We start from the raw sequence: 15,419 nt of genomic DNA, 5'->3' as shown, positions 1-15,419 counted from the left end.
GGAAAGCAGATGAAGGGCAGGGCATGGGTAAGATGCAGAGCTATGAGAGAGTAAAATGGTCTGGGGAAAGAAGAAGGGCTGAATCAGGACAGGATACTGCGTAGAAGCTAAGAAACTTATTTCCCTCTTTTTCTATTGTCAATAAAGTTGGTAATTTCATTTTTTCACTTGCACTGATATGAGTATCAAGCTACCCAGAATTTTAAGAATGATTTTCCCATACAATTATTTACTTCTCGTGGATCTCATTTCCAAATCCTGTCTTCCTTGCCCATTCTCCCTTATCTTCAATGGGAGGCTTGTTTCTTTCCCAAAACTTTCTGCTGGAAATTGTCTTATCTCCAACCCAGGCATTAAGAAATGAAGGGATATGAGAGATCAGCAGGACTGGCAGAGCACAGACCTCCGAAAAGCCACTACTCCATATAAGCATTAGGATCCATTAATCTTGGTTATTATCCACGAGTTTTTTGTAATTTCATAAACAGTGAATTGGGATTTACTTGAAGGGAATAATATTGCCAGGAGTTTTAAATGACAATGACAGCTTCCTTGTTTAATGCAGAACAATTTAATCTTGCTCCGTTCCAAGTAAGGAAAGAAGGGATTCCTTTGGCAATGAAGAGATGAGATTCAAAGCACAATCCTTGGATTTCCTGTGTGGCCCACAGGGAGGCACAGTCAATGTATCTGTCAGATAAATGTAGCAGATAGTCACCGATGGAACACCATCTCTTCAAATGAGATGACTCTGAGTAACTCCAAGAGGACATCTCAGAGTCACACTCCATCAGAGCTAGTACGTTTTGAAATATTTAGTTGCACAATTTCAACGTGTAGTCTAAGGAGCACTAGGTCCATGAGATGATCCAAGAGAAAAAGTTCTAAGAAAATATTAACCCACTGTTTTCTAAAAATATTTGGCCATAAAACCATTTTACTCCATGACATTCTGTTAAAATCCCAAAGGACGCATGACCTACCAACATCTTTTGGAAAATCCTAACCTGATCAAATAATCCATTTTACAAAGGATGAAAGTGCTCTCTCTCTCTCCATCTCCCCAAATTTAACTAATTTGCCCAAGATCGCCCCGCTAGTTCCCAGGAGAGCTAGGACTGACTTCTAGTACTCCTTCTACGCTGCCACACTCCCTTACCAGAGGAACCTTTTCTAAATGGCAATTTAATCATACTGGACTTCCTGATAAACAGCAAGATCATTAGTCATTTAATGTTAGTTATGTTTGAAAGCTTTCCCACAAAAGGGTTGACCTGAAAGAGGTTAGTATTATATGTCTCTCCTTTCAAGCAGCTATTTCAAGGTTGGTTTTACCTGGAGTAAAAGGAAATTTCTGTCTGTTTGGAACAGTTCCATCTTGAAGATATTTCAATATTTCTTGCCACAGCACCCTTTCTGTGCTCGGTATTTTTAGCTCACTGTTTTCTATTTTGGCAGCCGAGAAGCTGCAGTTTGTAATTTTACCTCCAGCTTCATATTTCTTCTTAAAAGTGAATACAATGTCCTGTTTATAATAATAAAATCACTAGTTGGCAGAACGACATTAAATGGAAAAAAAAAAAGAGAGAGAGAGAAAGCAATTGGAAAATTTAGAGCAAGCAATTTTAAGTGCCAAGTTTCACATTTGTAATGGTCCGGTGGAGGTCACTGGGCATCCTTTTTATTGAGGGGATAGTGAAGAAATAGATATCCACAAGTTCTTCTGTGAAAAACTATAGAGACTACCTCCACTTCAAGGAAGCTCATATTTTACTAAAAAGTGATGTGATCCAAACTTCCACAATATTACTAACTATAGGAAAAATATAAAAATCAGTTTAGCACGGTATTTTCCCCCTCCAATATTTAGGTTTTCATTTTCCACTTTAATTGAGCTTTTAAGCTTTGGTTTCCTATTCCAGTTTAGCAACAAAGGAAACAAAATAATAAGAATGAAATTAGAAATAATTGGAGCCAGTCTCAGAAACAACCTTGGGGTTTCTCAGGCCTCTGGTGCAACCCCCTTTAAGCAGTTTCCTCGGATACATTCTCTTCCTGATCCCCAAAGGCTTGAAGTATTGGTGTTGCTTGCTCTTTGCTTTTCTTTAACCTCAGATGCCCTGCTAAAGAGAGCTGCAGGTCTAGGCCATGCAAACAGGGATTCTCCAGAGACTGGAGGTGAAGGTCCAGAAAAGTGGTGCTCGCGATCAGAAGGGCCCGATCACCCCTAGGAGTTCACACCAGCCTTCCTTCTTGAAAATTGCTAACCAACCATTTTTCTTTTCAAAATAAACACTATTTCTCTCAACTTCAGTTTGCAAAATATTACCCCAATTCCACTGGACTAAAAAACTGGAATTTTACTGACATAATTGGATTATGAGGTTTAAAGATTGATGGAACTTTTCTGTTCCAAATATAATTGTTCAAATACCAAACCTAAATGGGTATGTAGAAGTCCTGAGGTAGCTAGAGCCAGAGTAATGCTGCAGGCTCCACGGCAGGGTGGCCGAGCAGAAGAGGTCAAGAAGCTATCGAAACCACAGGAGTTGTGAGCCCTAGTAGAGAAGGATCTGGGAGTCTTAGAGGAATGTGTCACCTTTTCTGCAGCCACAGCCTATCACTAAATGAAGCGTGCTTTAGTCACTCTAGTTCCCTCTATGCTTGCTCATTTTTCAGGTCTCGGTTCAAGCACCAATGCCCTTGGCAGTTGGTTCATACTGATACCATAGCACTTGCCATACTTTGCTGTAATTTGTCGGGAGTGTAAATCTGTCTCCCTGAGAAGGAATAAAGTCCTAAAGAACAAGAACTGGGCCTTTCTTGTCTCTATTTCCAGTAACTAACTTAGAACTTGGCATCTATTACATATACACATATAAAAATAATATATATAAGATGTATATAGGAGAGAAGACAGGAAAAAGGCATAGAAGGTTTCACTTAGGAGTTTATAGAATATGTATTAATTTACTCATAGCACATGTTTTTTAGTGGGTGCTGGGACTCATTCCGAATTCTTATGACATTTCTAGGAAAATTAATATTGATAAATACCTCTTTGAAGGCACTGCACCTCTGGGCAGAAAAAATCATGGTACTACAAACGTTTGTACCACGTAACTCTCCCCTCCGGCACAATCCCATCCAATTATTGAATCCCCACTGCCCATGGATGGTATTCAATTAATATTTGTTGGCTGAAAAACTGAATGAATCTATTTTAAGACTGAAGAGAAGGAAAAGGTAATCAGATCACAAGACTTCAGCATACCACCGACTTCTCTTTATGTTTATCTTTTATTATAAAAATTAAGAAGTTAACTGATTACATACATACATACATGAAGAATTAACCCTGGTGCCTCAAAAGGTATGTGGGTCAGGAGATAAGTGAAGTGTCCCGATGAAAGAGTCGGTGTTCCAGAACACAAAGGCAATGACATTGGCATTCTCATTACTTCCTATGCTTCCAGCCAACTGTGATCAGTGGATATTTGCTCATGCCCTGTACATGGATTCATGGAAATTACCTAGTTTCAGCTAAACTAAACCTTACAAAATAGACAAGAGGCTAAGAAAAGATTATTACAAAGATCCACAGACTGAAAATAATACTAAACTAATAATACTAATTCTACTAATACCAGGAAAAAGGCAAAGTTGACATTTCTTCTGCCCCTAATATAAATTCATCAGCAGCCACACGTATGATTTCAAAACAAACAGATCTACCTAGCAGATTCTTAGAAAAAAATAAAAACAATCTGTTCCTTCAAGGTAAAGGTGACATTTTAACAATAAGATAAAAAGTTATTGATTTTTGAACAAAATAAAACCAGAAACTCAGGTTTTGAAGACAAAATTTTTAAAAGGGCATTTGAAATGTTATAAATTTGGGGACCTAAAACGATCTAAGTGTAAAGCTACTATACACTTAAACTTTCTGAGAGAATTTTCTAACTAGTTTTTTTAAAAATGCCTAATGAAGAATAACCAAAGACTATGAACCCATTAAAAAATCTAAAAATGTAGCACCTTTCAATTAGTTCACAAGAACTGACATCATGAAAGATGAAAATTTATTAGCTAGATTATATTTCCAAGTATAATTGGTAAACAGGACTAAAAAATGAGTATTATGATTTAGTAAGTTCGATTCACTTCTTCTGAGGTATCCTTTTCAGTTACGAAAACCACTAAATCTAAAACTAAGTATCAAAATAGAAAGAACTTATCATCAGACCTTTGTGTTTCTATATCACAGGTTGTGAGAGCAAAAATTTTTAAAAAAATGATGAATTTCAATCACACTGCTCTCACCAAAATAAAATTATGAATGTGAAGAGTTTTCTATACCTTTTTATTTTTATTTATTTATTTATTTTAATGATTTTATTTATTTGTCGAGAGAGAGCACAAGCAGGGGGAGTGGCAGGCAGAGAGAGAAGCAGCCTCCCCTCTGAGCAAGGAGTCCGATGCGGGACTCAATCCCAGAACTCTGGGATCATGACCTGAGCCGAAGGCAGACGCTTAACCAATTGAGCCACCCAGGCGTCCCTTCTACACCTTTTTAAAGGAAAATATCTTTAAAATTTATTTTATTCTCATTTTTCCACTTTTATGTATATTTATAATGTACATAATAAATTAGCAAAGTAGTAAATATGCTTGTGATTGTAAAATAAAGACATATACGTTATTGGGAATGCATGCTCAAAAAAGCTTAGAGATGACTACTTTAGGTATCAGGAACCAGTTAAAAGATTTTAAGCTAAAGGAGTAAAGGAAATCCGATTTGAATTTTAGAAACATAATCCTAGAGATAATAGGCAAGGAGAAAGTACTGGGAGGTTAAGGTGATTTAAAAAAAATCTCTGATACGATGCTCATAGCAGTATATTATAGCTCATCCTATAAGCTGCCTGTTATCTGTGGATCCTTGCACAGGACACATAGGCATATTTTAACAGAGGTCTTCTGCAGAGCAAGGCCTTCTGTTCTGTGGTCTAACTCAGAGACAACTGGGGCCAAAGAAAAAGGCAACATAGAACCACCAGAGGGGAACTGAGAGCATGCTGGGCTGGCTGAGTGTTGAAGTGCCTTATTATTTATCTGTAGGCTAGGAACCAGGCTAGAAAAGATTGAGCACCTCTCTTTCCTGATAGTCCCAATTATAATTTTTAAAAGATATAAAAGTTATTTAAAAAAATAATTTGAAAAGTAGAGCAATTTATAAAATGAAGTAAAATACTGCCTCCCTACCTCCTACTACCCCACCAAGTCCACATGATAATCACTATCAACAGTTTGATGTATTTCCTTCCAGACCTTTTTCTGTGCATTATATATTTTTATAAATAAATAAATAAATAAATAAATAAATAAATAAATAAATGCATGGGTGCATACATTTGGATAGCATTTTTATATTCTTTGGCTTTATTAAAAATAGGCTCATACACTGTTTTGAAACTTGTCTCTTACTTGGCAACATAAGATAGCTGTCCCTTTAGGACAGTCCCTGTGGATTTAGTTCCTGGTTTGCAGCTGTAGGGAATGCAACCTTGCTGGTATGGTATAGGTTATTTAATCATCCCTTTGCTGGCGCACCTGCGTGGCTCAGTCGGTTGAGTGTCCAATGTTTGGTGTAGGCTCAGGTCATGATCTCAGGGTCATGGGACTGAGTCCCGCATTGGGCTCTGCACTCAGCAGGGAGTCTGCTTGAGAGTCTCCCTTTGCCCCTCCCACACCTGTGTACCCCTCTCTCTCTCTCAAATAAATAAATAAATCTTAAAAAAAAAAAACCATCCCTTTGTTGAGGGACATTAGCAGTGTCACTTTTACAATGGAGCAGCAATCAACATTCTTATATGTCTATCCTTATACACTTTGAGTAGGATGGATTCCTGGAAGTCAAGTTTTTTGGGTGAAAGGGTAGGTACATTTCAAATGTTGATAGTTACTGCAGAATGGCTACACTGACTTAAACTTCAACCAATGAAGTTCAGCATTTCATTTTTACAGATTTTTAAAAAATAGATTCCTAGGTTTAGGGAAAGATCTCAGAAAATAAGCCCTTCCATTTGTATAAGAGAAAATGACAGTTCAGAGAGAGTAAGGTTTGGGCCCAAGATCCCAAAGCCCCTGATGAGATCACTGACCAGCAGGAATTCCACAAGTGGTGGCTACTGCTGAAAGCTGGGATGGTAACTTGAGTTAAATGACTTCAAATATAAATGTGTGTTCCATCAGAGCTACTAACAAGTAAGAAAGGGGACTGTCATCTCCTTTCCCTTGCCTACCCTTGGCAAGAAAAGAAAAAAAGGCAGTAAATTCCTAAAAGACACAATAGCAAGAGGGAGCAGAGAAGGAGGATTCTCAAATTAGGTGGAGTAACGGGCACCAAGAGCAAAGGTATCATAAGTTCAGCTGCATGAAGTGAGCAAGTGTGGTGGAAAAGACTCTGACATGGGATGACCTTAGCAGAAAACCTTCCACAGCCTCAGTGGGTTGTACGAAAAGTTTCTTGGTTCTAAATATCTCCATGTGGCATCCAGAGTGAATGCCAGCACTGAAACCAAATTCTGAAGAGAAATATCAGAAAAGAACTAACATCCCACAATGAAGAAACATCTTCAAAGAAGATGTTGTTATAAAAATACCACAAAAGTACTTTCCAACAAATTCCAGACCTAAAAGTAAAGCTTTAAAATGAAGCTCCAAGCACAGAAGCTTTGAATCCTTTGCTCTGTGCCTGAAGAGGCCCATTTAAAGGAAGGTACTTCTGACCAGATAACATGGTCGTTATTTGATCAGACCTACAGGGCACAACAATGAGGAAAAAAAGATAGCAACTTTATCTTTTGAAATTAGAATGGTCTAGATCAGACGTGAGCACGCTTTTTCTATAAAGGGACAGAGAGCCCTTTGCGGGCCATATGGTCTCTGTTGCAATTATTCAACCCTAATGTTGTAGTGCAAAAAGATAGCCATAGACAAAATATGACCCAATAAGCATGGTTGTGCTCCAATACAACTTAATGAATATTGAAATTTGAATTTTATATAATTTTCATGGAAGATTATTTTGATTTTGATTTTTTTCAATCATTTAAAAATACAAAATCCATGTTTAGCTCATAGGCTATATATAAATAGGCAGTGGGCTGGATTTAGCTTAATTTTAGCACTTAATTCTCCATTGAACTGAATTTAAATGTTGGTAGAAAGATGGAAATATCTGAGCCCCGTCCCTAAGAAAGTGAAGTTAGAAGACAGAAAGGCAGAAACGTGTTGTTCTTAAAAGAGTTTTAGATATTTACCTTAAATCTCTTCTCTTGCTGAATTCTTCTGGTGGGATTGTCCAGGGCAGGCCTTGAGGGAGACAATCTAGAACTTCCGAGGAGAAATCAGAGAAATCCACACCATACTCTGTTAGTATTCCTTCTGTTTCAGGCTCGATTTCACCAGCCTGCCCAAGACTCTTAGCCAGCTGCCTGTGAACAGGACAGAGAGGAACAAGTATGTTAGTGAATAAATGGATGATAGACATCCATTTCCTCTCTAAAAGTGAGGGTAGTAGGAAAATCTTTAAAACCTCCTGTCCTTCCCCCAGCAAGAACACCATCACCAGTGAATGGGGGGGCCAAGCAGAAGAGACAATGATACTCTTGTCCTGTTAAATCCCTAACTACAGTATAATGTTAACTTTCTTCAGGAATTCTGATGTGCAGAGTTGGGCCAGATGGCCTTTCTTGGGCTTCTTGCAACTGTTTTTCATGAAAAAGTCAAATTGATATTGTTAGGAGCTTTTGTCAATTCCTTCTCTTGCAAACACCTTTAGAGACAGTTCTGATTAGCCCAGTTTGCTGTTACATCATTAGTTTCACAGCACCTATAGCTTATCATTCTCACTAGATCAGATCTGATACTTACATTTTTTCACAGTTCTAATTTTTACCTTACTATTTTAAAATATCTTATCTGAACACACTACTAATATATTTGCACTGTAAGAAGTTAGAAAATACAGAAATGCATCAAGAAGAAAATTAAAATTATCTGCAGTCTGGTCACTCAGCAAACTACCATTCACATTTTGGGGTGTTGGTCCATTAAAAGTAAGATTGCATTTAATGGAATAGTTCTGATGCTATGAGTAGGGTTCCACTTTTAGAAGGCAAATATTACTCGTCATCTATGGGTCATCTATAAATATACCAAAATTGATAGTGCTCAATTCTCATACGCATGCCACATTCAGACCATAAGTCTAAGTTATGTGTTGAACACAGATAGTCAATAGGAAATATGATACTCTTCCTGCAAGGGGTTTAGCTCTGGCATTCGGGCTTTCTCTGGAGCCATTCAATTTCTTTGAAGAAGATTCTGTTCCCTATGTAAGGGTAGATGCCTGGCTGCCAGAGTTCTTAGGTGCGCAGTGGTAGAGGGAGACTGGGGATGTGGTTGCTTCATATGCAGACTTTTAACAAATTCCCATCTTTGGCCTTGCTACTGGAACAAGACAGTGGTGGCAGCAGGGCTGGCCCCACCTCTCACATGCCAGCCAAGAGAAACCAGCCCATATTTGACACATATACCTGCCTACCTGCATAAGTTCCATAGCCTGTGGGTTGCCTGTGGGCTCCTCACATACAACATGGACTCAGACCAGTGTCATTTCCTCAAACTTAGGGGGTGATTTCCCAGAAAGCATATAAAAAAGCCAAAAGCAGCAAAAATATGAGGGGGAAAATACGGAAAGCTATCAGGAAGATCCATAAATATTTGGAAATTAAACAACCAGTGGGCTAAATAATAAAAAGAGAATCAGAAAATATTTCGAAGTAAATAAAACACAACAAATCAATATTCGTGAGAAGCAACTGAAGCACTGCTTTGAGGGAAATTCTGCTTTAAATAAATGTAATGCTCATATTAGAAAAGAAGAAATGTCCCAAATTAGTGACCTAAAGCTTCTATCTTAAAAAATCAAAAAAAGAAAAGCAAATCAGGTCCCGGGTAAGCAGAAGGAAGAAAATAATAAATAAAAATCAAAAGACAGAAAATGAACAACAATAAAGAAAACCAATAAAATCAAAAGCTGATTCTTTGAAGAGAATAAAACAGAAAAGTTTCTAGTGAGGCTAATCAAGAAAAACAAGGAAAGACCCAAATTATCAATATCAGGAATAAAAGAGGAAACACCATTATAGATCCTACAAGCATTAAAAGGATAATAAGGGAATTATAAATGACTTTAAGCCAATACATTCAACATCTTGGATGAAATGGATAAACTCCCTGAAAGACACAAACTGCTTAAGGGTATTCAAGCTGAGGGGCGCCTGGGTGGCTCAGTCGTTAAGCGTGTCTGCCTTTGGCTCAGGGTGTGATCCCAGGACCCTGGGATCGAGCCCCACATCAGGCTCCTCCACTGGGAGCCTGCTTCTTCCTCTCCCACTCCCCTTGCTTGTGTTCCCTCTCTCGCTGGCTGTTTCTCTCTCTCTCAAATAAATAAATAAAATCTTAAAAAAAAAAAAGCATATTCAAGCGGAAACCAATACCTAAATATTCTGTATCTATTTAAAACACTGAATTCATAGTTTTAAAACCTTCCCACAAAGAAAACTCCTGGCCCAGATAGCGTCACTGGTAAATGCCACCAAGTATTTAAGAAGAGAATTAATACCAATTATATACAAACGCTTTCAGAATGTAGAAGAGGAACACTTTCCAACTAGTCTCCTGAAGCCAGCATTACCTTCATACCAAAATCAGACAAAGGATTCATGAGATTAATATCCCTCACGAACACATTCTTAAAATTCTTTTGCAATATTAAAACAAAGAATTCACCCTTGAACAATATGGGGTTGAACTGTCTGGGTCCACTTATATGCAGATTTTAAAAAATGAATACAGTACAGTAATATAAATGTATTTTCCCTTCCTTGTGGTTTTAATAACATTTCCTTTTCTCTACCTTACTTTATTATAGAAATAGAGCATATAATACATATAACATACAAAGTATGTGTTAATTGACTGTTTATGTTATTGGTAAGGCTTCCAATCAACAGGAAACTATTAGTAGTCAAATTCTAGAAGAGTCAAAAGTTATACAGACTTTCAACTGTCCGAGAGGTCAGTGCTGCTACTCCTGCATTGTTCAAGGGTCAACTGTATATAAAAAGGATAATACATCATGAGTAAGTAAAGATTTAAAGATCTGTCCAACAGTCAACAGTCAATCAATATAATTCATCATATTAGCAAATGATGAGAAAAACATGCCATCATTTTGACAGATGCAGAAAAGCACTGGACGAAATTCAACATCCATTCATGATCAAAACTCTCAACAAATAAGTAATGAGCAGGAACATCCTCAATTTGATTACTGGCCCCCAGGAAAACCCTAGAGCTAATACCAAAACTTAATGGTCAAACACTAAATGCTTTCCTCCCAACCAGGAAGAAGACAAAGGTGTTACCTCTCACCAATACTATTACATGGGATTGGGGGTCCTAGTGAGTGCCATGAAGAAAAAGAAAGAAAAGCCATACATATTAAAAAAGAAGTCTTCTAAATTGCATGTAAGCAGGCCAAAGGACTACAATTTCCATTACAGAAGTGACTAGCCTCCTACATAACGCCAGGTGTTTACAGAACACCCCTCTCACTCCATGAAAACCAGTAGCCAGCACACTGCGTATGACTTAGACTCTGCCTCAACTCATGACTTTGAATGTGGACTTCATTCATGGCAGCTAGAGTGGTTTCAAGTGATAGCAGTGGTAGAAACAGTGTCCAGTGGCAATGCTGATCTGTAAGAGCAGTGGTAGAGCCATTGGCATTGTGGCCAAACTAATCCTGATAAAGATGATGACTGGATTTCTTGTCCTTGCCTCTCCAGATTTGCCTTGGTTCCCACCTACAACTTTTTAAAAAAATAATCAAGACTCTTACTGTTTCTGTGAGCCCTTCAATATCCTTCCGATAAATTCCTTTTTCAACCAGAGTTAGTTTCTCTTATTTGCAATGAAGAAGCTAGAGAGGGGGCTCCTGGCTGGCTCAGTTGATAGGGGATGCAACTCTTGATTTCAAGGTTGTGAGTTTAAGCCCCATGTTGGGTTCAGAGCCTACTTTTGAAAAGTGGGGGGGAGGGTAGACAGTTTAAAGATTCAAGTCTCATTAATTTTCAAAATGACTACATTATTACCTGTGTTCACTAGAATGAAGTTCCCATTGAAGATTTAAGGAACCTGTTGTTATTGCCTCTGAAGTCTGAAGGACATTTTAGAAATTAATGGGACCTGAGTTACTTCCAACCCATTTATTATTCTCATAGCTTCCTGAGGTTCTGTTTCCTACATTCATCTCCTAATACTTATGTCTTTAACTGTCTGGGTTCTTGGTTGCAAGCGCAAGAAACTAACTGGTTGGAAAAGGAATTTATTGAAAAGATATCAAAGAGCTCACAGAAAGGGAGAGGCCTGGAGAACCTGAAAAGGGATGGAAAAAAAGATCTACATGCTCAGCCTCTAAATTCCTGATTCCAGGCTAAACTGAAAACTGAGGGACTTCCTATATGCATCAAACACATATTTCGAACCTCTTGCAGCTGCCAGGATAAGCTGGGGGGAAAAATTTAAAGGGCAATAAATCGTCAAATCATTGAATTCAGGGTCTCACTAAATTTCTTATGTGAAAAGTGGGGGTACTAATAAGAAAGAATAAGACTCAGAGAACCAGACTCTCTCTCTTTCTACACAAACACACACACACACACACACACACACACACACACACACACACACACTATTATATAGGAGGATGCAGAAAAGTCTGAAGACCTTGGCTGCCTAGTTCCAACTGACCTTCCATTGTCATGAATCGTTAAGTGGGCTATGACAGGGTTATATCCATTCTAAGGGGTGGTCTCTGAAAAGACAGTAGAGCAGAAACTTCCTCCCTGCAAGCAGAACTTCAAGCAATATATCCATGGTCTACTTTGGTTGAAGAAACATGGCCTGATGGGCAGTTGCTACAAGTTTAGCCAGATGGATAGGGACCTGAAAGAAGAAAGATTGGAGTACTGGTAACAAGGATGTCTGGGGAAGAGACATGTGCATGAAATGGGCCTATTGAAAGGAGCCCAATGACTACTTGTGTTCCATGAGAATGCTCAGCAAAGGACTTCCACTGTGGAGGTAGGATGATCGGTCCGGAGAATGTCAACCAACCCCCTCCCCAACCACTGCAGCGCTTGCTCAATGGGAATAAGAACAAAGTACAAGGTAGCGGGAAATTAGCTCCATGGCATGAACTTCCTCTCACTACTAATGACCTGACTACCACACCTGCAGGATGCCAGTTTGCCAGCAGCAGCAACCAGCTCTGAGCATCTGATTCAGAACCATAGCAGGAGGACCCACCAATTACTTGATAGCAGATTGAGTTTGCTGAGCTCTTCTATGATGCAGAAGGCAGTTATTTCTCTCCATTAAAAGAAACATTAATTCTGGGTTTGGGTTTGCTACCCTCATTCGCTCCACCCTCCTTGCTTATAGAAACACAATCCATAGATTTACCAAATGATCTTTTAAGCTATGATGCTATATTACTCAACACTGTAATTGAGGATTTCATCTTCTAGAGGTAGCAAAGCCCAATGAACTCACTGATTAGAATGGTGTAATAGTGTACTAATGAACTAAATTGGGAGGCAGCACCTTATGAGGTTGGAGGGCTATCCTCTAGGATACAAAGTTGCTCTTAATATCCTAAAGCCAAGCACATGGTCTGGCTGAGCCTTTCAATATCATATTTAAGACCCACTCACAATAATACTCACCTCTACAACTGAGAGATTTTAATATCTCTGGAGATATAGTCATGATTCTTCTGAATTGGAACCTAAGACTCCAAGAACCCCAACTGATATAACAAGGCACAAAGTATACTACCCATTTCCTGAAAAAAACGTATTTGCAATTCAAGCCAGCTGAGGGATGACTCAAAAGTAAAAGATTCAAGAATGGTGAGTAATAATATAGAGAGATTAATCATAGATTATGTTGAGACAAGAAATTGCCAATGTAGTTGACCATTTTTTACCTGTAAAACACGATTTCACATGATTCTACTCTACAGTATTTAAAAATCACACAAAATAATTAATTATACATAAAATCAGATAGCATACAGTTTCTGGGAGAAGTATAAACAATGACGTAGATCATATAGAGGTTTTAGAGAATGAAACTAGCATGAAAAGAAACATTCTTCGATGTGGTAAGAGCATCAATACCAGTCTTTGTGAGGTAGACTTAAAACTCACTGGCCACCCTACTCTTACCTAGTGACATTAGAGTGGCCAAAAGTGATTATTTAATGCCTGAAGTAGAAAAGGGTCTAAACATTTGAACAAAAGGCATTTTATAATATCCAACTTTTAAAATAGAATACTAAAATCTAGGAAGACCTCATTATTTAAAGACGGAAAGGCAACATCCCAGGCATGCTATTAAACAAGAAAATACTGCATATTAAAAGGAAGAAAGAAACAAGGAAAAGAAATGGCAGAAGGATAAAACATTCTCTCTAAGTATATGGCCACAGAAATTATTATCTTGACCAAAGATATTCATAAGAATATATCACCACTATAAGGGAAGAACTCAAAGTAAAGATGCAGGTGCATAGCAAAAAAATTAATTTCACAAAAGGGAATAAAAACTAGTGCTTCAGACCTAGGAAATAAGTAGAAAAGAAAAATAAATCTACTACAAAAAATGAAGGTCATACAGGAGGTAACTAATGAAGAACTGACTCTGAAAAAAAGAAGGTCCGTTAAGATATAACTTGACAAAAGTTGAGGAAAATGAAATTGAAAAGTACAAAGAATTTTTGAGAGATTATAGAGAAAACAGACAGATATGAAAGGCAGATGAAAGAGATCCAACATTAGCATAACTGGTATTCCTGAAGGAACGAGATACATGGAATAGAAAACATTTCGAAGATATTAAGACAACTTTCCTGAAAAAGAAATTTTATACATAGAAAGGGCATATATGCTATGTCTCAGGAAATCTAATACGAAAACCACCACTGAAACATGGTCTAGTGACGTTACTGGATTGGGAAGATGAAGATTTCTAAATGCAAGAACTCAGGGAATATAGTTTTCATAAACCTTTTCTGAAAACCTACTAGATGAAGAACTATGGCCTACCAGACATGGAGAAATTTCGCCAAAAAAGACAACTAGTGCTGAGTATTGAATCTGCCTCTGCGGGGGAGGGAATGTAGAAGGAAGGATGACAAAAGTAAGCAGATGAAGATGGATCTAATATTAATCGCCTGAACAGGTCGTATCAGTCATTGGACCTTCAGTGAAATTTAATGAAAAAAATCCTTTTACTTTATTGGTGCTTTTTGTTCTGGCAAAAATTTTCACTAGGCTATATTCTGAATCCAAAGAATCTTGATTTGTTTACTAAAATTACAATATGGCTCATAAAAACAAAATTATATTTGGTTATGACTTCCAAATGTCATCAATGACTCCAAGTTTCTATTAGTAGTAATTAATATTTATTTTACTAAGTTCCAGAGAACATTTCTCAAGTACCTTACTTAAATAAATTTATTATAGATTTTCATTGGAGATATAATTGAGAGCAGCATAGCCTGGACAGCCTGCAGGAGATAGAAATCTAACAGGTCAGCAGCTGAAAGAGCTCATGAATTTTGGGCGTTAGATGTCCCAGAAAGACTCTTATGCTGTTTATTCACTCATAAATTCTGCCGTTACCCTAAAAACCAGAACACCCTGGGATCTAAACAAAAGCACAAACTACTAGGGAATGGACTCACACATTGTCTGTCTTACAGAAAGGTTTGCTTTCATTTTTTAATTTTGGTGTAAGTTTTACTTAAAATGAATACGGAGAATTACTTTCTCTTTCATATGCTATTGTTCAAATATTATAGCTTTCTAAGTAGTGTCTATCTTCTTGTCATTGTCTTAAAAAATGGCTACAGCTGCTTTTGGACAACTATGATTCAATGTTGCATCAAAATGTCTGGCTGATTCTCTCAAAAACCACACTTCAGCCTACTCTTCACTAAAATGTATCCTTCAAAAATAACCTGGAAGCTCATAGCCTAGAGGATCCTAAAGAGACATGACCACAACTAAAAGTTAGGTATCCTGGAACAGAAAAAGGACAATTTTTAAAAATCATGGATTTCTGAATAAAAGTATGGACCTCAGTTAGTCATGTTTAAAATTCATTAAACATTAAAGTTAATGAATCAAAGTTAATAACATCAAATTTTATTAATTGTAATAAATGTACCATACTAATATGTTAATAATAGGGGAAATTAGGTCCAAGGGTAC

The 15,419-nt window shown here is 37.6% G+C and overlaps 1 protein-coding gene across 5 annotated transcripts in view; it reads right to left on the bottom strand.

Moving 5' to 3' along the window:
- The window catches only part of DIS3L2 (DIS3 like 3'-5' exoribonuclease 2), a 344,092-nt gene that overhangs the window by 157,988 nt on the left and 170,685 nt on the right, over positions 1 to 15,419 (bottom strand). For all 5 annotated transcript variants that reach the window (XR_004623668.1, XR_004623670.1, XR_004623669.1 and 2 more), the window contains exon 9: positions 7,326 to 7,499. Coding sequence is in view for 1 of the 5 variants with exons in the window: in XM_002917970.4 (XP_002918016.1) it covers positions 7,326 to 7,499 (174 nt within the window). In the remaining 4 variants the exon portion in view is untranslated. The remainder of the gene's footprint in view (positions 1 to 7,325; positions 7,500 to 15,419) is intronic.

The sequence above is a fragment of the Ailuropoda melanoleuca genome, chromosome 2 (genome assembly GCF_002007445.2).
Source record: "Ailuropoda melanoleuca isolate Jingjing chromosome 2, ASM200744v2, whole genome shotgun sequence".
NCBI classification, from domain to species: domain Eukaryota; kingdom Metazoa; phylum Chordata; class Mammalia; order Carnivora; family Ursidae; genus Ailuropoda; species Ailuropoda melanoleuca.
This window is presented reverse-complemented; position numbering and strand designations above follow the sequence as displayed.